Below are 23,842 nucleotides of genomic sequence, written 5' to 3'. Positions count from 1 at the left end.
TAGGTACCTGTGAGAGGAGGGGATAGGGCTAGGTAGCTGTGAGAGGAGGGGAGAGGGGTAGGTACCTGTGAGAGGAGGGGATAGGGGTAGGTACCTGTGAGAGGAGGGGATAGGGCTAGGTACCTGTGAGAGGAGGGGAAAGGCGTGGGAGTGCGTGTGCTGCAGGCGGTTCTGGCGCTGGTGCACCTGCTGGGTCCTCCACTACAGCTGAATCTGACGCTGCGGCCAAGAGAGGTCACCTCTCCTGCCTCATTACTTCCTGATCCAGAAGAGCTTGGCGAATCAGAGAGCTCTATCTGCATGGTGAGGTCAAGGGCGGGAACAACCACAGTGGATGTAGACTCCATCACCCATGCTACAATATCCATGCACTTGGCACTAAACTCATGTCTGCTCATCTGCAATGTTAAAAGACCATCCAGAGTTAGTTTGTTAAAGGGGCTGCACTGATATAAAACGTAGAACCATTTACTCAAGCTAGTCAATTAAAGCAGTGGTTCAGGATTAAAGGTCCTGCAGGATTTCCACAAATGAATGTTTGGTCCATTTTACCAACATTAACTACTTTAGAGGTGACTATAACTCACCCCGGCACGCATATTCTCACTCAGCAGATTCCAATGGCTGAAAAGTAAATAAATGCAAGTACACAATGAACTACATGACATTACCTCTATTATCTTAGACTACGTTATGGATGGACATGACCTCTATTATCTTAGACTACGTTATGGATGGACATTACCTCTATTATTTTAGATTACGTTATGGATGGACATTACCTCTATTATTTTAGATTACGTTATGGATGGACATTACCTCTATTATTTTAGATTACGTTATGGATGGACATTACCTCTATTATCTTAGATTAAGTTATGGATGGACATTACCTCTATTATCTTAGACTACGTTAAGGATGGACCTCTATGGAACTAGGCCACACCCAGACATCCCTGATTGGTTATTTGGTCCGTTGAGTCCTTTGTATTGGCCCGAGACTATGGGAGACTCTCAATCTCCTCACCTCCTTCTCAAAACCCATTGGATGAGAAGGTCAGAAGGGCGGGACCTCTGGCTTTCTCATCCAATGGGTTTTGAGAAGAGAGGACACGAGGAGTATGCAATTGAGATAGGGAACATATCTAGGGGATGCATGGGGAAGCCAAAGAGCAACTTACTCGTCCTTCATGTCCTGCACAAAGGTGTGTAGGTCTGGGTAGCTTCTCTTTCCCCTGCTGAGGGTGAGGCTGGTCTGGGAAGTTTCATCCTTATGGGTCACGGTAGTGAAGGTCACCACTGCAGCCTGATGGCGACAACAGAAAGCAGAGTTAGGCTGGAATTCAATTTTGCGTCATTAAAACACAAAATATCTCAATGAAATGTCATCCATGTAATAGAAAAATACATCATACCTCCTGTGACTGAGATGGGATGGCAACAGCCTCGTCCAACTCACTCTCTCCTTCAACCTCCTGTGACTGAGATGGGATGGCAACAGCCTCGTCCAAATCACTCTCTCCTTCAACCTCCTGCGACTGAGATGGGATGGCAACAGCCTCGTCCAACTCACTCTGTCCTTCAACCTCCTGCGACTGAGATGGGATGGCAACAGCCTCGTCCAACTCACCCTCTCCTTCAACCTCCTGCGACTGAGATGGGATGGCAACAGCCTCGTCCAACTCACTCTCTCCTTCAACCTCCTGCGACTGAGATGGGATGGCAACAGCCTCGTCCAAATCACTCTCTCCTTCAACCTCCTGCGACTGAGATGGGATGGCAACAGCCTCGTCCAACTCACTCTCTACTTCAACCTCCTGCGACCGAGATGGGATGGCAACAGCCTCGTCCAACTCACTCTCTCCTTCAACCTGCTGCGACCGAGATGGGATGGCAACAGCCTCGTCCAACTCACTCTCTCCTTCAACCTCCTGCGACCGAGATGGGATGGCAACAGCCTCGTCCAACTCACTCTCTCCTTCAACCTCCTGCGACTGAGATGGGATGGCAACAGCCTCGTCCAACTCACTCTCTCCTTCAACCTCCTGCGACTGAGATGGGATGGCAACAGCCTCGTCCAACTCACTCTCTCCTTCAACCTCCTGCGACTGAGATGGGATGGCAACAGCCTCGTCCAACTCACTCTCTCCTTCAACCTCCTGCGACTGAGATGGGATGGCAACAGCCTCGTCCAACTCACTATCTCCTTCATCGTCCTGCGACTCAGATGGGATGGCAACAGCCTCGTCCAACTCACTCTCTCCTTCAACCTCCTGCGACTGAGATGGGATGGCAACAGCCTCGTCCAACTCACTCTCTTCTTCAACCTCCTGTGACTGAGTTGGGGTATCTGTGTCTAGAACAGCCTCGTCCAACTTGGTCAGTCTCTCAGCCTCTCTGTGATCTTTATGGGATCTAGATAGAGAAAAGGAATCTCTCTTAGGTCACTGCTATAATGTGAGTGTGAGGATGTGTAATTATAGAATTAGAATCACAGAATTAGAATGAATCATTCTAGAATTAGAATAGAATCACTCAAATTATATGGCTCCAATACTCTTGAGATGACTCGGCCTATCCAGAGCCAAATATTTAGAGAATTCTGCCAACTTTTAAAAGGACTCCATGTTAGCGCCTTGGAGCCTTTCATTTATCCTTTCATTATAAGTAAATTCTAATTATAGATGTTCAGTTACATAGCATTGTTTAAAATGTCAACATTGCCCATGGGGAGCAAGCTGTCATATGGATATCTACTGTGTCATGTAATGTATACATAAACTCAGCAAAAAAAGAAAACGTCCCTTTTTCAGGATCTTTCAAAGATAATTCGTAAAAATCCAAATATCTTCACAGATCTTCATTGTAAAGGGTTTAAACACTGTTTCCCATGCTAGTCCCCTGTAGCTCAGTTGGTAGAGCATGGCGCTTGCAACGCCAGGGTTGTGGGTTTGTTTCCCACGGGGGGCCAGTATGAAAATGTATGCACTCACTAACTGTAAGTCGCTCTGGATAAGAGTGTCTGCTAAATGACTAAAATGTAAAATGTTGTTCAATGAACCATAAACAATTAATGAACATGCACCTGTGCAACGGTCATTAAGACACTAACAGCTTACAGACGGTAGTTATGAAAACGTAGGACCCTAAAGAGGCCTTTCTACTGACTCTGAAAAACACCAAAAGAAAAATGCCCAGGGTCCCTGCTCATCTGCGTGAACGTGCCTTAGGCATGCTGCAAGGAGGCATGAGGACTGCAGATGTGGCCAGGGCAATAAATTGCAATGTCCGTACTGTGAGACGCCTAAGACAGAGCTACAGGGAGACAGGACGGACAGCTGATCATCCTCGCAGTGGCAGACCACGTGTAACAACATCTGCACAGGATCGGAACATCCTGCGGGACAGGTACAGGATGGCAACAACAACTGCCCGAGTTACACCAGGAACGCACAATCCCTCCATCAGTGCTCAGACTGTCCGTAATAGGCTGAGAGAGGCTGGACTGAGGGCTTGTAGGCCTGTTGTAAGGCAAGTCCTCACCAGACATCACCGGCAACAACGTCGCCTATGGGCACAAACACACCGTCGCTGGACCAGACAGGACTGGCAAAAAAGTGCTCTTCACTGACGAGTCGCGGTTTTGTCTCACCAGGGGTGATGGTCGGATTCGTGTTTATCGTCGAAGGAATGAGCGATACACCAAGGCCTGTACTCTGGAGCGGGATCGATTTGGAGGTGGATGGTCCGTCATGGTCTTGGGCGGTGTGTCACAGCATCATCGGACTACGCTTGTTGTCATTGCAGGAAATCTCAACGCTGTGCGTTACAGGGAAGACATCCTCCTCCCTCATGTGGTACCCTTCCTGCAGGCTCATCCTGACATGACCCTCCAGCATGACAATGCCACCAGCCATACTGCTCGTTCTGTGCGTGATTTCCTGCAAGACAGGAATGTCAGTGTTCTGCCATGAAGAGCCTGGATCTGTTGGATCGGAGGGTGAGGGCTAGGATTTAGCCATTCCCCCCAGAAATGTCTGGGAACTTGCAGGTGCCTTGGTGGACGAGGGGGTAACATATCACAGCAAGAACTGGCAAATCTGGTGCAGTCCATGAGGAGGAGATGCACTGCAGTACTTAATGCAGCTGGTGGCCACACCAGATACTGTTACTTTAGATTTTGACCCCCCCCTTTGTTCTGTTAGTCACACGTCTGTGGAACTTGTTCAGTTTATGTCTCAGTTGTTGAATCTTGTTATGTTCATACAAATATTTACATTACATTTTTACATTTTAGTCATTTAGCAGACGCTCTTATAATAATAATAATATAATATGCCATTTAGCAGACGCTTTTATCCAAAGCGACTTACAGTCATGCGTTCATACATTTTTGTGTATGGGTGGTCCCGGGGATCGAACCCACTACCTTGGCGTTACAAAGCGCCGTGCTCTACCAGTTGAGCTACAGAGCGACTTACAGTTAGTGAGTGCATACATTGTTTTATTTGTTTATTTTATTTTTATTCTTTTTTTATATATATATTTTTTTTTTTCATACTGCCCCCCCGTGGGAATCGAACCCACAACCCTGGCGTTGCAAACGCCATGCTCTACCAACTGAGCTACATCCCTGCCGGCCATTCCCTCCCCTACCCTGGACGACGCTGTGCCAATTGTGCGCCGCCCCATGGGTCTCCCGGTCGCGGCCGGCTACGACAGAGCCTGGATTCGAACCAGGATCTCTAGTGGCACAGCTAGCACTGCGATGCAGTGCCTTAGAACACTGCGCCACTCGGGAGATGCGTTATTTACACGTTCAGTTTGCTGAAAATAAACGCAGTTGACAGTGAGAGGACGTTTCTTTTTTTGCTGAGTTTATATCTCAATGTCCCAACTCTCTAAATACATGGCTCTGGGCCTACCTCTCCATAGGCGGTGACCTTTGACCTACTACTGAATCTGTATCTGTAGGCCTATGTGATCCTGTAACCAGTCACAAATGTGTCATTAGTGTAAATCACTTACCTGACTTCCTTCATAACATCAGCTTCATTGATGGGGTCATCCAGGTCTATGAGGGTGAGGTCATTCCCATTGACCTCTGACCTCTGAAAGACAGCACAAAGTCATGTTTAGATGTCACCTACTGTGTTGCCTTTTGCCGTGTTCAAAACAACTGGGAAATCTCTGACTTCCGACTTCAGTGCGTTCAAGACAACTGGGAAATAGGAAAAAAAAACAAGCTCCGACTGGGAAAAATCGTTTTGAACAGTCATCCAACTCGGAATTCCAAGTCGGAAGCAGCGCGGCTTGGCGGGTCATGTTTTGGAGGACGCCTGACTCAACCTTCACCTCTCCCGAGCCCGCTGGGGAGTTGCAGCGATGAGACAAGATCGTAACAAGATCGTAACTACCAATTGGATATCACGAAAAATTGGGGAGAAAAAGGGGATAAAATAACCACCACAAAATGTAAAAAGGAATTCCAAGTCGGAAACTCTGGCATCTTTCTAGAGCTCCGACTTTCCGACCTGAAGATCACGGACGTCATGATTTGACCTAGTTATTTTTTTCGAGTTCCCAGTTGCCTTGAGAGCACCATTAACCCAACTCTCATTGTCACATCATAATGCATCATATTCAGAGAAATATAATCACCAGAACATCATATCAGGTGTGCAGTTCAGTTTACCAGTCAAATTGCCAAGGTCAGAGGCTCTATCCTTTCTAGTGATTCTATTTCTATGGTCACATAATAATGCATCATATCTATGCTTGTGTCCGAAATAGCACCCTAGTTCCAATATAGTGCACTTCTTTTGGCTGGAGCCCTATAGAGTCCCACAGTATGAGTCATAATACCCATAAAACCTAGTGGTCTGGCAGCCTCTGGAACTGCCGTTCTGCAGCCAACAAGGCAGAGTTAATCTCAGCCTATGCTACCCTCCAGTCCCTCGACTTCTTGGCGCTGACGGAAACATGGATTACCACAGAAAACACTGCTACTCCTACTGCTCTTTCCTCGTCTAACCATGTGTTCTCGCATACCCCGAGAGCATCTGGTCGGCGCGGCGGTGGCACAGGAATCCTCATCTCTCCAAAGTGGACATTCTCTCTTTTTCCCCTGACCCATCTGTCTATCTCCTCATTTGAATTCCATGCTGTCACATCACTAGCCCATTCAAGCTTAACATCCTTGTCATTTATCGCCCTCCAGGTTCCCTTGGAGAGTTCATCAATGAGCTTGACGCCTTGATAAGTTCCTTTCCTGAGGATGGCTCACCCCTCACAGTTCTGGGTGACTTTAACCTCCCTACGTCTCTGCCTCATTTCTCTCTGCCTCCTTCTTTCCACTCCTTTCCTCTTTTGACCTCACCCTCTCACCGTCCCCCCCTACTCACAAGGCAGGCAATACGCTTGACCTCATCTTTACTAGATGCTGTTCTTCTACTAATCTCACTGCAACTCCCCTCCAAGTCTCCGACCACTACTTTGTATCCTTTTCTCTCTCGCTCTCCTCCAACACTACTCACTCTGCCCCTACTCAGATGGTAATGTGCCATCACAACCTTCGCTCTCTCTCTCCCGCTACTCTCTCCTCTTCCATCCTATCATCTCTTCCCTCTGCTAAATCCTTCTCCCTCCGATCTCCTGATTCTGCCTCCTCAACCCTCCTCTCCTCCCTTTCTGCATCTTTTGACTCTCTATGTCCCCTATCCTCCCGGCCGGCTCGGTCCTCCCCTCCTGCTCCGTGGCTTGACGACTCATTGCGAGCTCACAGAAGAGGGCTCCGGGCAGCCGAGCGGAAATGGAGGAAAACTAGACTCCCTGCGGACCTGTCATCTTTTCACTCCCTCCTCTCTACATTCTCTTCCTCTGTTTCCGCTGCTAAAGCCACTTTCTACCACTCTAAATGTCAAGCCTATGCCTCTAACCCTAGGAAGCTCTTTGCCACCTTCTCCTCCCTGCTGAATCCTCCTCCCCCACCCTCCTCCCTCTCTGTGGATGACTTCGTCAACCATTTTGAAAAGAAGGTTGACGACATCCGATCCTCATTTATTAAGTGAAATGACACCGCTGGTCCTGCTCACACTGCCCTACCCTATGCTTTGACTTTTTTCTCCCCTCTCTCTCCAGATGAAATCTTGCGACTTGTGACGGCCGGCCGCCCAACAACCTGCCCGCTTGACCCTATCCCCTCCTCTCTTCTCCAGACCATTTCCGGAGACCTTCTCCCTTACCTCACCTCACCTCACCTCGCTCATCAACTCATCCTTGACCGCTGGCCATGTCCCTTCCGTCTTCAAGAGAGCGAGAGTTGCACCCCTCCTCAAAAAACCTACACTCGATCCCTCCGATGTCAACAACTACAGACAAGTAAGTATCCCTTCTTTCTTTTCTCTCCAAATCTCTTGAGCGTGCCGTCTCTAGCCAACTCTCCTGCTATCACTCTCAGAATGACCTTCTTGATCCAAACCAGTCAGGTTTCAAGACTGGTCATTCAACTGAGACTGCTCTTCTCTGTGTCATGGAGGCTCTCCGCACTGCTAAAGCTAACTCTCTCTCCTCTGCTCTTATCCTTCTAGACCTATCCGCTGCCTTTGATACTGTAAACCATCAGATCCTCCTCTCCACCCTCTCCGAGTTGGGCATCTCCGGCGCTGCTCACTCTTGGATTGCGTCCTACCTGACAGGTCGCTCCTACCAGGTAGCGTGGCGAGAATCTGTCTCCGCACCATGTGCTCTCACCACTGGTGTCCCCCAGGGCTCAGTTCTAGGCCCTCTCCTATTCTCTCTATACACCAAGTCACTTGGCTCTGTCATATCCTCACATGGTCTCTCCTATCATTGCTACGCAGACAACACACAATTAATTTTCTCCTTTCCCCCTTCTGATAACCAGGTGGCGAATCGCATCTCTGCATGTCTGGCAGACATATCAGTGTGGATGTCGGATCACCACCTCAAGCTGAACCTCTGCAAGACGGAGCTGCTCTTCATCCCTGGGAAGGACTGCCCGTTCCATGATCTCGCCATCACGGTTGACAACTCCATTGTGTCCTCCTCCCAGAGTGCAAAGAGCCTTGGCGTGACCCTGGACAACACCCTGTCATTCTCTGCTAACATCAAAACGGTGACCCGATCCTGCAGGTTCATGCTCTACAACATTTGCAGAGTACGACCCTACCTTACACAGAAAGCGGCACAGTTCCTAATCCAGGCACATGTCATCTCCCGTCTTGATTACTGCAACTCGCTGTTGGCTGGGCTCCCTGCCTGTGCCATTAAACCCCTACAACTTATCCAGAACGCCGCAGCCCGTCTGGTGTTCGACCTTCCCAAGTTCTCTCATGTCACCCCGCTCAGTTGAGGCTCGCATCTACTACAAGACCATGGTGCTTGCCTACGGAGCTGTGAGGGGAACGGCACCTCCTTACCTTCAGGCTCTGGCACCCCAATGGTGGAACAAGCTCCCCCACGACGCCAGGACAGCGGAGTCACTGACCACCTTCCGGAGACACTTGAAACCCTACCTCTTTAAGGAATACCTGGAATAGTATAAAGTAATCCTTCTACCCCCCCCTCCCCCCCATAAAAAAAAAAATAAGAAAAATAAGTGGTTGTCCCACTGGCTATCATAAGTTGAATGCACCAATTGTTGAATGCACCATTGTAAGTCGCTCTGGATAAGAGCGTCTGCTAAATGATATAAATGTAAAATGTAAATATACTGATAAAAGTCAACTTGTCCGAGAGAGATTTACATAGTTACAAAAACGTCACGCCAGGGTAAGCCTACACGAAATACAGCCCTTATTTTATGTGTTTCTAAAATCGGCTATGGGAAAAATGAATGGTGGAAAAACGATTGGAACCATGTCCCTGTTTGACCGCTAGGTTTTATGGGTATTATCACACCTCCACTGTGGGACTCTATAGAGGGGTTGGTTGTTAAGCAACAAAACTGGCATGCAACTATGGGGCAAAATAGACAGGGTTTGACTTAGACTGTTGACAACATGTAAACTATATTTAGTCTCTAAATGTTTAATGCAAACATAAATACATTTGAACAATGAACTCGTCTCAAATACATTGTTACAGTTGTTGTTGGTTAGCTAGGTAGCGAATTTGAGTCATTGCATAGACATGATATCAGTCAAAACACCTCAAAACAAGACATGGTATCAATAACACCATACAACAAGCTGAAACATGCCACAGAGCTACGATTCCCCACATGGCAGCTTGTTGTTAGCTGAGGTTCAGAATCATAACAAGATACACGACTTCCGGCCATCGATGCGCGAGCATCATTTTCGTGACGTCAGCCAACCCTTCTATGGCTCCTGGTCAAAAGTAGTACACTAGCCTACATAGGGAATAGGGTGCCATTTTGGACGAATTCATGAAGGTGCTGTCATAACCTTTGACCCCCATTTGACCCTACTGTACCTTTAGCCAACTCTCATGACTCCCCGGCCATAGACTTTCTAGTTTGATATTACAGCATGAATAGCACATTATTTCATTTGTTAAACAATATTTAATCCACAGTAATTAATATAATTGAAGATTTAAAAATAAATAACATGCCTACCTTGAACTCTTTATTCTCCATCTCCTTGCAAAATCAGCACATTTCCTTGCCAAAATGAACGCGCATCCAGAGCGAAAACAAACGCAATCCTCCAGCACTAGGGAGGTTTAGACTGAACTGCTCCAGCGGTTTTTCATCAGTTTCAACGTTTATCAGTGATGACGTAACAATGACCTGTACAGATTTGACGCACTTTCGATCTCGTGCTGATGCAACACTCTGTGTTGTTGAAAGCTCATGTATGGAAATCCTGCGAGTTGTAAACAAATGTAGGCTATTGTTGCCCTTAAAACTGTAATGTTGAGGACGCCATGAAAAATAAAATACATAACCCACACCGTTAGGCCAAGGTACATGCAATATTCATCACTTTGCCAATAGACTTCTTGTTCCTTGTTGTATGTAGCCTTTCTTTTGGGATTAGCACCACTGTCACCTAGAAATTGATACTGCGGTTGTCACATAAAACAGATAACCCATAGTTCATTATTAAATAACATAACTCATTTCTTTATTTTTGTCACGGTTCAGACAGACGACCAGAGGACCACAATTGCGTCACACCAGAAAGTTTATTAAAACTTAAGGGAAAAGGGAAGTAGGGAGTGAATGAAGGCTCCAGGGGTAACAGGGATCCCGTCCAATGTGCTGGGTCTGTGCCCCCCCCAGTGGCAGCGATGCGTCCTATGAAGCCGGTGGTGGGTGGTCCAGAAGTCCTGGGGGGGGGAGACACAGACACAACAGGGCGGAATGAAACAAGGCAGCAGTACAGTTCAAGGGAAATCCAAAATACGTAGTAGCAAGGCAGAAGGCTGGTCAGAGTTACCGGGATTGAAGAGTAGTCAGGAGTCGTAATGGCAGAAGCAGGTCTGGATCTCCTGAGGCAGAAGAGTATCCAAAAATCAGGCAGGTCCGGGGTCACAAAACCAGGGTGAGCCAGAAGCGCGAGCAAACAGGTTCCGGGTGTGAGCTTTGCAGACGATCTGACACCGGAGAGCTGAAAGACAGGGCCTTAAATACTGGGAGAGGTAGTGGGTAATGCAGCGCAGCTGGCAGAGTAATTAGAGCAGAGCAGAGCAGGGACAGGTGGAGCTAGTTAGGCTGAGTAGAGAGAGTGGTGAGCAGAGTGGAAGAAAATTAAGGTGGTAACCCGGTGGAGTGAGAGACCCATGACAATTTTATTACTCATAAAATATACAGCAATCTTCAGATACTGAAAGAATTCATGGGAGTTTCGATTCAGTCACTATTTCATATGTACATGCTAGTTTCATCCTTTTAAAGAAAAAAAGGACACGAAAAAACCTGTGAACCTCCTGATCCTGATTTGACGAACATAGCATATGTATTGTACATATTTCCAGTTTAAATTATTTTAAAAAAGAGACAAAACCATTGGTTTACAGTGTTTCTCCTCTCCAAGGGAGGCATGTTTTCCCCCTCGTATGCCTCGGAATAGTATCAGTGCTTTTCACAAACGTTGTAGTACTTAGTGTGCATCATTGTTTTCGCTCATACAGCTGCCCCTACTCTCCTAACCTCCCCTCAGTAACTAAAGAAGGCACAAAATGATGACATAAATATCACAAGAAAGAATATATGAATTAATAATTTACTTTCTAAAATATTTTCTAGAGGGCAAAGGACAGGTAGGTTTAATAACGCAAATGTAAAAAGTCCTGTCGCTCACATACAAATGCAAAATCTAAATGGCACCCTATTCTTTATAGAGTACACTACTTTTGACCAGAACCCTATGGCCCTGGTCAAAAGTAGTGTACTATAAAGGGAATAGGGTGCCATTGGGGATGGAAATTCTTTGAAATTACTCATGAGAGCAAATACTACGATTTTTTGGTTCCCACAGAGGGTCAGGAGCTTAAGACATGAATGATTTTATTAAAATGTTTGTTCATAAAAAATAAATGATTTCCCCTCCTCCCACATGGATTACAGACAAGAGGCTAGGTGCGTTCTGACTGTCTTAGTGTGCGGATAAACATGACCATCACTCTCATAAAACTTAAATGAAACATCACTCCTTATGTTTTTTCTCAGGCCAAAACGCTCAATCCCATTTCTACTGTCAAAACAGGTTTTGAAAAGGCTTCTTCCACATCTTTTGGTCCATGTCTGTTTTTCACTCAGTGAAGTGCTACTATCCCCTTGGACTACAGGTTATTGCCGTCATAAGGTGTCCGTCTGTCTGTTGGCTGGACAGTTTCTACCGTTTAGGACCTTTGTGGGTAAAGGTAAAGGTGGGGTATAGCAGCAGCAGTTCCTCTGAAGTCCAGTATCTGCTGGAAGGACACCTGGTGGTACGAGAGGATGAGTGTGGCCAGCCAGCCTGTTGTGCCTCCCCCTCTCCCTCCCTCCCTCCATTTCTCTCTCTCCATCTGCAGGACTCTTAAGGCTCCTGTGCGGACTGTCTCGGCTCGTGCCCTCCCAAAGCTGGCTGTGGTGATTTAAGACACGGTGTGTATGTGTGGATTTGTTTGTGGCCTCTGCCCCACTTCACTGTCCATCCGCCTACCCTTGGCTCCCCTCCTGGGCAGCGACCACCACCCCCCTCAGTATGTCTCTGAGTCTGAGTCGTTGAGTTCCTCATCCTTGTAGAAGCCTCCATCGTGGTCGCGGTGGCCGATGTTGTTGAAGCTGCAGTAGGAGCTGTGCTCGCTGCGCAGCACGGGCAGGCTGTCGAAGGTCACACTCTTGGAGGGGCTGGTGGTGTAGTGGTTAATGGCACTGAAGGACAGGCTGGGCGCCGGGTTGCAGGGGGACACGGGCATCATGGTGGCCAGGATCAGCGCCAGGCAGTCCGCCACGTCTTTGTTGGGGGCGCAGGCCAAGGCAGGCGTGTAACCTGAGGGGTTCAAACAGAACAGCAGAGGGTCACTTCAGGAGCATCACCGTTTACTATAACACTTTTGGTGAAAAACATGAAATAACAGCAGGCTAGGAGATACAAAGTTAAGACAATAACCAAGCAGTGGACTAGAGAGAAACATTTGTGGACACATTGAGAAGAGAAGTACAGAAGAAAACGGTGTTAGCGTTATGGATCTTACCATTGTCATCGACTGCTAGCACGCTAGCACCCTTCACTAGTAGCTCCTGAACCACCACCGTCAGACCATTTCTGGCTGCAACGTGTAACGGCCTGAGGAGAAAGTACCGTCAGATTAGCCAGCAGCAAATGAGGATACCTCCCAAATGCCAGACTATTCCCTATATAGTGCACTTCTTCTAATTCTTCTGGCCCAATTAATACAGCTGAACCATACGTACGTCTGTAAGGCTGCGTTAGTCGAGTTGATGAGGTTCCTGTCTGTAATCTTCTCCAATATCAACAAAGCACTGGTTTCATGCCCCTTTAAAAACCAGAGTCAAACATGTCAGACCAAAATTTCAACCAGAGAGAGCCAACTGTTCAGATGAACGTCATCTTCATGTGGGGATGCTCACCTTACTGCAGGCCAGATGAAGAGCAGTGTTCTTGACTGCATCCTGCAGGGTGAGCTCTGCTTTGGCACTGCTCACCAACAGCTCTGACACAGACAGAGAAACATAAAGAAACTCAATTAGGAAATGAAGCGACTTATTAAAATGTAAAACAGACATGTTGAACTTAAGCCGGCTGGGCGAGGCAAAGCGGAGGAGAGGGGGCTGCGTACCGACAGCGTTGGTTTGTCCGTTCTCAGCAGCCATCATGAGGGAGGTCTTCCCGGAGGCATCGGGGGAGTTGACCTGGGCGTTGTGGCCTAGCAGCAGCTGAAGACACTCCACGTGGTCCGTGAAAGCCGCCGCATGCAGGGGGGTCCTGGAGAGAGAGGAAACTTATTTCACCGATATCATGTAGGACTGTTATAAACAAGTTTGTTCAATTAACCCTGTTTATACCATAGAAATATAAAATCACTAATAGATGTATTAAAAGTAATCTACAATCCCTCATCCAACCCCAGAGGTCATTTTATTCCCAAGACAACATTATTCTCCAGAAGAAAAGGACTTTGTCATGTGCTGTAGTTACCGGTTCTTGGTGTCAGTGGCGTTGACAATGGCCGGCCCCAGAGTGTCAATCAGCATCTCTGCAGCCCCCTCGTTGTCATTGATCACAGCACAGTGGAGGGAGCTGAACGAGTTGCCCTCGGTGACATATGCTATGACAAAGTCCTGTTTCAGTGTAAGGTCCTCCACTGAGAGTCATAACCCCTAATTCTGTTGTAGTCTTGTTCATTCCCCCACATGGCTCCGTCCACACCAATCGAATGCTTTTCAAGCCACAAGAGGGAGTGAATGAGTGTACACTTCATGGAGGAGAGAACAGAGCTACAGTCCAGTTAGTCAGTACGTACCGTTGTATGTAGGGGTGTAACGATCCATCTACTACATCGATGTATCGATTTATATTCCTATGATCCAACTACATCGATCTGTGCTCGGTGAGTTGGCCTTTTGGACAACATATATCACTCTAACATCGTTTTAAAATGTAATAAATCGATTGTATCGATTCTAGGAAATAACCCATTGGATTTAAGCACGTCAGACTTTATATGGATGTTTTTTCTTAGCACTTTTAATGATAAAGGCTTTAAACATTACTCGATTCAGTCTGCCTATCCGTGACGTCATCGCCCCACGCCAGCAGCAGCGCAAAGGCGCAAAGACAACAAAACATAGCATGGCGGACGACAGAGGAGAAGCCGACGAGCGAGAAATTATCAAGCCACCATTGCGGTCCTTACAAGAAACAGGAATCTAGGAAACTTCACCTGCACTGTCCAGTATCCAGGTATTTATTTCAGTCACACTGGTTGAATTTTTGGCTAAAAGGTTACTGAATCGATTTCAAGTCACTGAATCGTTTCGGATCGTATCGTTCTAAATGAACCAATATCGTCCTTGAATCGTATCGACAACCACGAATCGTGATACAAATCGAATAGTTACACCCCTAGTTGTATGGCCTGCCTAATTCAGGGACATGTTTACGGTGCTGAAGAGAGAAAATCAGAAAATATCTAGTGTTCCGTTAGTCCAGTACGTACCGTTGTAGCAGGCCCAGTGTAGTGGCGTGTAGCCCTGGTTGTCTGTGATGACGGGGAGGGTCTCCACTGACTGGGCGGCGTGTAGGAGTCCCCCCAGCACCCCGATGTGTCCGGATTCCGCCGCCAGGTGGACAGGGGTCCGCCCCTTACAGTCCCGAACCAGGAAGCTGGCGCTGTGCTGCAGCAGGGCCTCCACACACTCCTCATGACCCGTCAACGCCTGGGAGGAAGGGCAGGGAGACAAGAATGGATTTGAATAACTAATAATCAATGATATAATAATGAATCATCAATTATTACAAATGATGTCTGGAGGCAGGTCCCCCTACAGGGATGAATACACCACTACCCATGGACAACTACTTTTCTGAAGATAATATGTATATTTGAGCCTCCCCGTCTCTTTCTGTGTGTGAGCGTATACAGCCAGCTCTCCTCCTCACCCCTCTGTGTAGCGCTGTTCTGCCCCACTTGTCTTTGGCTTCTACGCTGGCTCCCTTGTTGAGTAGTGAGTACACACAGTCTGTGTGTCCGCTCAGCACTGACAGCATCAGAGGGGTTCTGATACACAAGACAACAAGGTCATATTACAAACTGGTAATAACCAGGCTGAGTCCCAAATGGCAACCTATTCCCTATATGGTACACTACTTTTGACCCGAGCCCATAGGGTTCTGGTTTAAAGTAGTGCACCAAGTAGGGCATAGGGTGCCATTTGGGACGTAGAACTAGTGTCAAAATCTCTTTATTTCAGGAATTGTATCCAAAACCCAATTGACTTACTGTCCATTCCCGTCTTGAACGTCCACTGCACTCTGGAGGTCAGCATTTCCAATCAGCAAACGCAAACACTCCGAATGACCGTTGGTAGCTAGAGTAGGATAAACAGAGAGGATATAAGAATGTGAGATGAATGACCGTTGGTAGCTAGAGGAGGATAAACAGAGAGGATATAAGAATGTGAGATGATTGACCGTTGGTAGCTAGAGGAGGCTAAACAGAGAGGATATGAGCTGATTGCTGGACGACTATTACCTTCACATGAACAGACAGATTTCTAGAACAGTGGTATTGGTAGATGACATCCTCAGGATGTTAACACAGCAGATAATAAAACATTTTGGGGCTGAGGCCCTCGAAGCCTGTCACCTGCTAGCTGTGTACCTGGCTCTGGATAGAAGTCCCCCTGTGCACTGATCTAGGATCAGCTTACCCTCCCCAGATCCTCAGCAATAATGACAAAAAATGACCTTAGATCAGTGTGTAGTGGGCATTTTCACACTATGCTATATAATATCCCTAGAGTGGACATTGGCGTCCTAGCAACATGACCAAACAAATGTCCATCTTGGTAAGGAAAACTTTTGAATTACAGAATCTCTAGGTCTTACGTGATATCCTATGCGTACCTGCAGCGTGGATGGGGGTCCTCTTCAGGGTGAAGTCTTTAACCAGGATGGAGGCTCCCTGGTTGATGAGGACGTCAACACACTCCACATGGCCTTTAAAGGCAGCCAGGTCCAGAGGGGTGCGCCCCTGGCTGTTCCTCACGTCTAGATCCAGCAGAGACTGAACCAGGACCTCCATAGCATGGTGGTGGCCGTGGTACGCCTGAATGGAAACAAACACACAGTCTGAAGCAAAGTCCAGTGGTATGCCTGAACAGATATACACTCCTAATATAATCAATGTCCTATAGTAGACCAGTGGTATGCCTGAACAGAAATACACTCCTAATATAATCAATGTCCTATAGTAGACCAGTGGTATGCCTGAACAGATATAGACTCCTAATATAATCAATGTCCTATAGTAGACCAGTGGTATGCCAGAACAGATATACACTCCTAATATAATCAATGTCCTATAGTAGACCAGTGGTACGCCTGAACAGAAATACACTCCTAATATAATCAATGTCCTATAGTAGACCAGTGGTATGCCTGAACAGATATACACTCCTAATATAATCAATGTCCTATAGTAGACCAGTGGTATGCCTGAACAGAAATACACTCTTAATATAATCAATGTCCTATAGTAGACCAGTGGTATGCCTGAACAGAAACAGTCCTAGACCCCTAAAGTAGACCAGTGTCTCTCAAATCGGGTGCCCATTTTTTCTCCCGCCCAGCATCAACATCGAAGGTCCCTGCCAAGCGTGAGATTTAGAAACACTCTACTTCTCCTCTGTTGGAGGTTGATTAACTCAAATGGCAAAATAAGGAAATCATCCTCATCATCACCGTGTCAAAATATGCATGTATTTTACACTAATCAGGAACAGATAGGAACATGGTGTGTGAGTGTCTGGACAATCAACTTTTCGTGGAAAAACAACACCATGCCTGCATCCCAGATAGCACCCTATTTCCCATGTAGTGCAGTACTTTTGATCTGGGCCCATAAGGCTCTGGTCAAAAGTAGTGCACTAAATAGGGAATAGGGTGCCATTTGTCATGTGGCGAGACCCCTACAGGAGCAGGTAGGCTTTACTCACAGCTAAGTGTAGGGGGCTGATGGGAGCTCTGACATCAGAGTCGTTCAGGATGTCTGTCCCTGAGGTTTCCATTAGCTGGGGAAAGACAAGGACGGGCCAGTTTAGACTTGTAACATATTTACTTTGAAGGTTAGTCTAGTAGCATGTTTCATGTTGTAAATCTCAGTGACCAGCCCCTGCAGACATACTGGGGTGTTGCATTCGTATCTTAAACAAGCTAGTGTGAGGAAAAGTAACCAACTGGTACTTACCACATCTAAAGGTGTTTCACTTGCAATCTGGAAAAAGAACATCAAGAGTGACGATGCGGCCACGACAAACATGCAACCACACCTTAAAACCTACTGAATATCAACGTCTGTCCCAAATGGCACCCTATTCCCTATATAGTGCATTACTTTTGACCAGAGCCCTATGGGCCCTACAGCCATTTGGGACGCAGACAAAATGGTCTGTGAATGCAGGGCGTCTAGTCCCCTGTGGTTCTGACTCACCAGCTCCAGACAGAGGCGGTGTCCGTACGCAGACGCGTAATGGACTGCGTTGTAGCCCTGATTGTCCCTGATCCCTGGGTTAGCGTCGTTTCGCAGCAAATATTCCAGACACCTAGAGGTCAGAGGTCAAGAGTTCACTAATCATTATACCAACATCAAGACAGACAGATAAGCAAGCAGAGACACTTTCCCAAAGGAGACGTGGCCAAGCTTTCACACTGCAGATTTAACACTAGTATGTATTCAAACACGACCAACAACATACTCTAGACTACAGTGAAATGTGAAAGGTCATGGCACCACAACATACTCTCCAGACTACAGTGAAATGTGAAAGGTCATGGCACCACAACATACTCTCCAGACTACAGTGAAATGTGAAAGGTCATGGCACCACAACATACTCTCCAGACTACAGTGAAATGTGAAAGGTCATGGCACCACAACATACTCTCCAGACTACAGTGAAATGTGAAAGGTCATGGCACCACAACATACTCTCCAGACTACAGTGAAATGTGAAAGGTCATGGCACCACAACATACTCTCCAGACTACAGTGAAATGTGAAAGGTCATGGCACCACAACATACTCTCCAGACTACAGTGAAATGTGAAAGGTCATGGCACCACAACATACTCTCCAGACTACAGTGAAATGTGAAAGGTCATGGCACCACAACATACTCTCCAGACTACAGTGAAATGTGAAAGGTCATGGCACCACAACACACACAACAGTAAGAGAGGTGTGAGACGTACTTTCCGTCTGTGTCGGAGGCAGCAGCGTAGTGGAGCGGGGTGCAACCCCTTTTATCCAGATCGTTCACACTGGCCCCAGACCCCACCAAGGCAAACAGACACTGGTAGTTACAATTGGCTGCCGCATAATGCAGAGGACTCCTAGAAGAACGCACAGAAACCATTCAACATCAACAACAGAAACAGCTTATTGGAGCTGTATAACATTTACATTTTACATTTACGTCATTTAGCAGACACTCTTATCCAGTGCGACTTACAGGAGCAATTAGGGTTAAGTGCCTTTCTGCAGGGCACATAGATTTTTCACCTAGTCAGCTAGGGGATTTGAACCAGCAACCTTTCGGTTACTGACCCAACGCTCTTAACCGCTAGGCTACCTGCCGCCCAATCTTTCCCATAATAATTCCTATATGCCCCTATACTATATTCCCCATTATCATAAAGATCACATATGAAAGTTATTTGATGCCACAGACAGACCTTCCGAAGCTGTCCTTTCTGTTGAAGTCTGCCCCTGTGTTGAGCAGCAGATTCAGACAGTCCAGGTTCCTGGTAACAAGATATCAAGTTCAGAAAGGCTCTCGTACATCTGAGCTATCAGGTGGATGGTAACAAAATATCAAGTTCAGAAAGGCTCTCGTACATCTGAGCTATCAGGTGGATGGTAACAAGATATCAAGTTCAGAAAGGCTCTCGTACATCTGAGCTATCAGGTGGATGGTAACAAGATATCAAGTTCAGAAAGGCTCTCGTTCATCTGAGCTATCAGGTGGATGGTAACAAGATATCAAGTTCAGAAAGGCTCTCGTACATCTGAGCTATCAGGTGGATGGTAACAAGATATCAAGTTCAGAAAGGCTCTCGTACATCTGAGCTATCAGGTGGATGGTAACAATGAGAACCTTAAAGAAAAGAGAAACCCGTACACTGCTCTTGCTAGTATCACTGTTTTTATAATGCTAATAAAAGCAATAATAAAAAGTGATACTAGCAAGAGCAGTTTGCAGGTTTCTCTTCTCTTTCAAGAAGATATAAAGACAAGTTAGACCAGAGCGCAAGTCAATACCACCATGGCATGGAACCACATTATACAGAAATGATACCGCACTAATGATCTAAACGATTTTTTTATACTGCTAAACAATGTGAAATGTAAGAGTGTGAATATGTGTTTGTTCTTTCTGGTGGCTTTCCAGTTCATGAACTAAATATTCCTTGGTGTAAAGCCTGGACCAGTCCACTCACCCTCCAGCTGCTGCAGCATGTAAACAGGTCCTTCCAAAGTCGTCAGGGGTGTCTATATCAAAGCCTGATGAGAGGAGCTTCCGACAGCAGTCAGAGAACCCACTGAGAGCAGCCAGGTGGAGGGGGAACATCCCATGGACGCCTCGCCTGCAACACATTTTTACATTTTAGACTTTAAGCAGACACTCTTATCCAGAGTGACTTACAGTTGATTCAGCTAAGATTGGAAACAGCACCACATCACAGTCCTCATTAAACCCCACAGCAGATCAACACATCAGCATGCTGCAATGCCCTGTCTATCAACCCCCCACACACCACAATGTGTTGAGCATAGTCTCCAAGCGGGAATTCGGTCAATGACAGAATTGCAGATGCATGTTGCATTATTGCTGGAAACTGTGTGTGTGTGTGTTCTCACTTGGCTGTGTCATCTCCGTTCGTGATGAGTGTATTGATGAGTAACTCATGGCCGTAGCGAGCAGAGATGTGCAGGGGTGTGTTTCCATTCTTATCTTCACAGTCGATCTCAGCACCTACAGAACACACACACACAGACACACACAGACACACACACACACACACATACACACACACAGACACACACACACGTCAACCACTTGACCCTAGAGGCCTCATGAAGCTTCATGTTCAACCACATTGCAAGTAACATTGCTCTGTGCCAGTGAATCATGGTTTGAAGACAAAAGACAATGCTGAAGAGCCTACTGGTTCATATATATTCAGTTGAGAGCATTCACAGCGACTCACCATTCTGGATGATGGCTTGAGATCTGGAGAAGCGTCCGTGGATGGCCGTCATGTGGAGGGGGGTCTTTCCATCTTTACTCTGCAGATAGAAAGACAAAGATGGTTCACACGGCAGTCTGTGCTGCTGACCACAGGCAAAATCAAACACGTATTGGAGGAGCGCTTGATGGCATTTAGTTTGCATTGTTAGGCCTATTCCATTGGTATTTGAATGTAGACCAGGGCCAAATACTAAGCCATGTGCTGCGTCAGTGTGTGCGTCCCAAATGGCACCCTATTCTCTTCATAGTGAACTACTTTTTGAACCAAAGTAGTGTACTTATAAAGGGAACAGGGTGCCATTTGGGACACAGCCAGTGTCACCACGGCTCCTTGCTCTATGGGCCCCTGGTCAAAAGTAGTGCACTACATAGGGAATAGGGTGTTATTTAGTTCAGACACAGTGTTGGTCATCCGGTCTCCTCACCTTGATGTTGACGAGGGCCCCGTTGCCCACCAGCAGCTCCAGGCAGAGCGCCCCATGGCGCAAGGCGGCCGTGAAGTGGAGTGGGGCGAAACCCTTCTCGTTCACCTGGTTCACGTTGGCGCCGCACTCGATCAGCTCATTCACCACCACGTCCTGCCCGTTGTAGCATGCCACGTGGAGGGGGGTGTTACCGTAACCATTGGGCTCATTTATCTGGAGGGAGCAAGGGAGGGAAAAGAGTGGAGAGAGAGAGAGGGGGGGGGGGGAACAAAACAATACATTCCTGATCAGGTCACTTGGTTCTGAAAACCCCCTGGCCCAAAACACTGGCTCCAACCTCCATCTCTTCATTACTTGAAAGGAAATCATTCGCCAACCCACTAGAGCTCTGTATTTTCATTGAGTTGTAATTGAACAGTGACTACACATTTGAATGCGTGTTGACTCACATCCACTCCAAGGTCCAGGAGGTACTTGACTACACTGATCATTCCACTGGAGGCTGCAGAGTGGAGAGGGGTGTAGGCCTTCTTGTCTTTACAGGACACCTCTGATCCATGAGAGGCCAGCAGTTTCACCACCTCAATGTGCCCTATGGTAGAGAGAGAGGGGGAGGGATAAATAGAGAGAGAGAGAGAGAGAGAGAGAGAGAGAGAGAGAGAGAGAGAGAGAAGGGGAGGGAGATAGTAAGGGGGTTAAGAGAGAAACAGAGATACAAACACAGAGAGATAGGCAGAGAGAGGGAGAGATAGATTAGTTTACAGTGGTACACAGCACCATAAGCAACACCTACATCATGTTAGTACAACTGAAAACATCTAATCAACCTACTTAGTACATCATTACATTACATTTTAGTCATTTAGCAGACGCTCTTAACCAGAGCGACTTACAGGAGCAATTAGGGTTAAGTGCCTTGCTCAAGGGCACATTAACGTCATTTAGCAGACGCTCTTAGCCAGAGCGACTCACAAATTGGTGCGTTCACCCTATAGCCAGTGGGATAACCACTTTACAATTTGGGGGGGGGGGGGGGGGGTTAGAAGGAATACTTTATCCTATCCCAGGTATTCCTTAAAGAGGTGGGGTTTCAAATGTCTCCGGAAGGTGGTGAGTGACTCCGCTGTCCTGGCGTCGTGAGGGAGCTTGTTCCACCATTGGGGTGCCAGAGCAGCGAACAGTTTTGACTGGGCTGAGCGGGAGCTGTGCTTCCGCAGAGGAAGGGGAGCCAGCAGGCCAGAGGTGGATGAACGCAATGTCCTCGTTTGGGTGTAGGGACTGATCAGAGCCTGAAGGTACAGAGGTGCCGTTCCCCTCACTGCTCCATAGGCAAGCACCATGGTCTTGTAGCGGATGCGAGCTTCAACTGGAAGCCAGTGGAGTGTGCGGAGGAGGGGGGTGACGTGAGAGAACTTGGGAAGGTTGAACACCAGACGGGCTGCGGCATTCTGGATGAGTTGTAGGGGTTTAATGGCACAGGCAGGGAGCCCAGCCAACAGCGAGTTGCAGTAGTCCAGACGGGAGATGACAAGTGCCTGGACCAGGACCTGCGCCGCTTCCTGTGTAAGGCAGGGTCGCACTCTCCGAATGTTGTAGAGCATGAACCTGCAGGAGCGGGTCACCGCCTTGATGTTGGCGGAGAACGACAGGGTGTTGTCCAGGGTCACGCCTAGGCTCTTCGCACTCTGGGAGGAGGACACAGCGGAGTTGTCAACCGTGATGGCGAGATCATGGAACGGGCAGTCCTTCCCCGGGAGGAAGAGCAGCTCCGTCTTGCCAGGGTTCAGCTTGAGGTGGTGATCCGTCATCCATACTGATATGTCTGCCAGACATGCAGAGATGCGATTCGCCACCTGGTTATCAGAAGGGGGAAAGGAGAAGATTAGTTGTGTATCGTCAGCGTAGCAATGATAGGAGAGACCATGTGAGGATATGACAGAGCCAAGTGACTTGGTGTATAGGGAGAAAAGGAGAGGGCCCAGAACCGATCCCTGGGGGACACCAGTGGTGAGAGCACGTGGTGCGGAGACAGCTTCCCGCCACGCCACTTGGTAGGAGCGACCGGTCAGGTAGGACGCAATCCAGGAGTGAGCCGCGCCGGAGATGCCCATCTCGGAGAGGGTGGAGAGGAGGATCTGATGGTTCACAGTATCAAAGGCAGCAGACAGGTCTAGAAGGACAAGAGCAGAGGAGAGAGAGTTAGCTTTAGCAGTGCGGAGAGTCTCCGTGACACAGAGAAGAGCAGTCTCAGTTGAATGACCAGTCCTGAAACCTGATTGGTTTGGATCAAGAAGGTCATTCTGAGAGAGATAGCAAGAGAGTTGGCTAAAGACGGCACGCTCAATAGTTTTGGAAAGAAAAGAGTACATGATTCTGACATAATAACACACTAGACGTGGCTCATACAGCTGAGCTGTGAGACTAACACACAGTCCATTCATTCATTCATTCATTGGTATAAAGGACATTAGTCAGAATGTAAATGATGTGGTAAACTCATCACCCATGTAAGCAGCCCAGTGGATTGCTCGGCGATCCTTCTTGTCAAAGGCATTAATGTTGGCTCCTCTGGAGAGAAGCAGCCTCACCATCTAACAGGGAGAGGAGAGAGAAACAAAACACAGGTTGAGGAAAACTAAACAGCAAAATCCGCTAAATCTGGCTTCAAAGCCTTCCCTTTAAAATTATATATTTTGTATTCACAATGAATGAAAGATAACATGTAAAGACATGGTACATTTCTCCCCTTTTAGTCCCCCTTTGACCTCCCCCTCCCCCCAGAAGGCCTCCAAACACATTTAAAAAGAAAGGGAAAGTAATTGAGTTACATGTCAGAAAACAAAACAAAAGTATACAACAACGTTACTTCAAGCAAAAATGTAATAGCCTAACAATTTCAGGTGATTAAGTGATTTTATAGGCCTATATAGCAGTAATCTCAAGG

At 47.2% G+C, this 23,842-nt stretch overlaps 1 protein-coding gene across 1 annotated transcript; it reads right to left on the bottom strand.

Annotated features, from left to right (window-relative positions):
- Positions 1-12,044: 12,044 nt before the first annotated feature.
- On the bottom strand, positions 12,045-23,489 carry LOC311125331 (serine/threonine-protein phosphatase 6 regulatory ankyrin repeat subunit A-like; the record flags this gene model as incomplete). Its single annotated transcript, XM_084199378.1, has 21 exons — positions 12,045-12,467; positions 12,673-12,764; positions 12,893-12,975; positions 13,070-13,152; positions 13,279-13,424; positions 13,638-13,803; positions 14,659-14,878; positions 15,102-15,219; positions 15,442-15,529; positions 16,068-16,269; positions 17,159-17,233; positions 17,410-17,436; positions 17,653-17,764; positions 18,414-18,554; positions 18,897-18,965; positions 19,662-19,808; positions 20,083-20,197; positions 20,433-20,511; positions 20,899-21,111; positions 21,348-21,490; positions 23,402-23,489. 21 exons carry the CDS (start codon positions 23,487-23,489, stop codon positions 12,175-12,177), a joined length of 2,700 nt encoding a protein of 899 aa, XP_084055504.1. The 3' UTR covers positions 12,045-12,174.
- Positions 23,490-23,842: the final 353 nt, after the last annotated feature.

Source organism: Coregonus lavaretus, assembly GCF_964263955.1.
Source record: "Coregonus lavaretus genome assembly, contig: HAP1_SCAFFOLD_1252, whole genome shotgun sequence".
NCBI lineage: Eukaryota > Metazoa > Chordata > Actinopteri > Salmoniformes > Salmonidae > Coregonus > Coregonus lavaretus.
The sequence above is the reverse complement of the archived record's forward strand: the minus strand, read 5'-3'. Positions and strand labels throughout refer to the sequence as shown.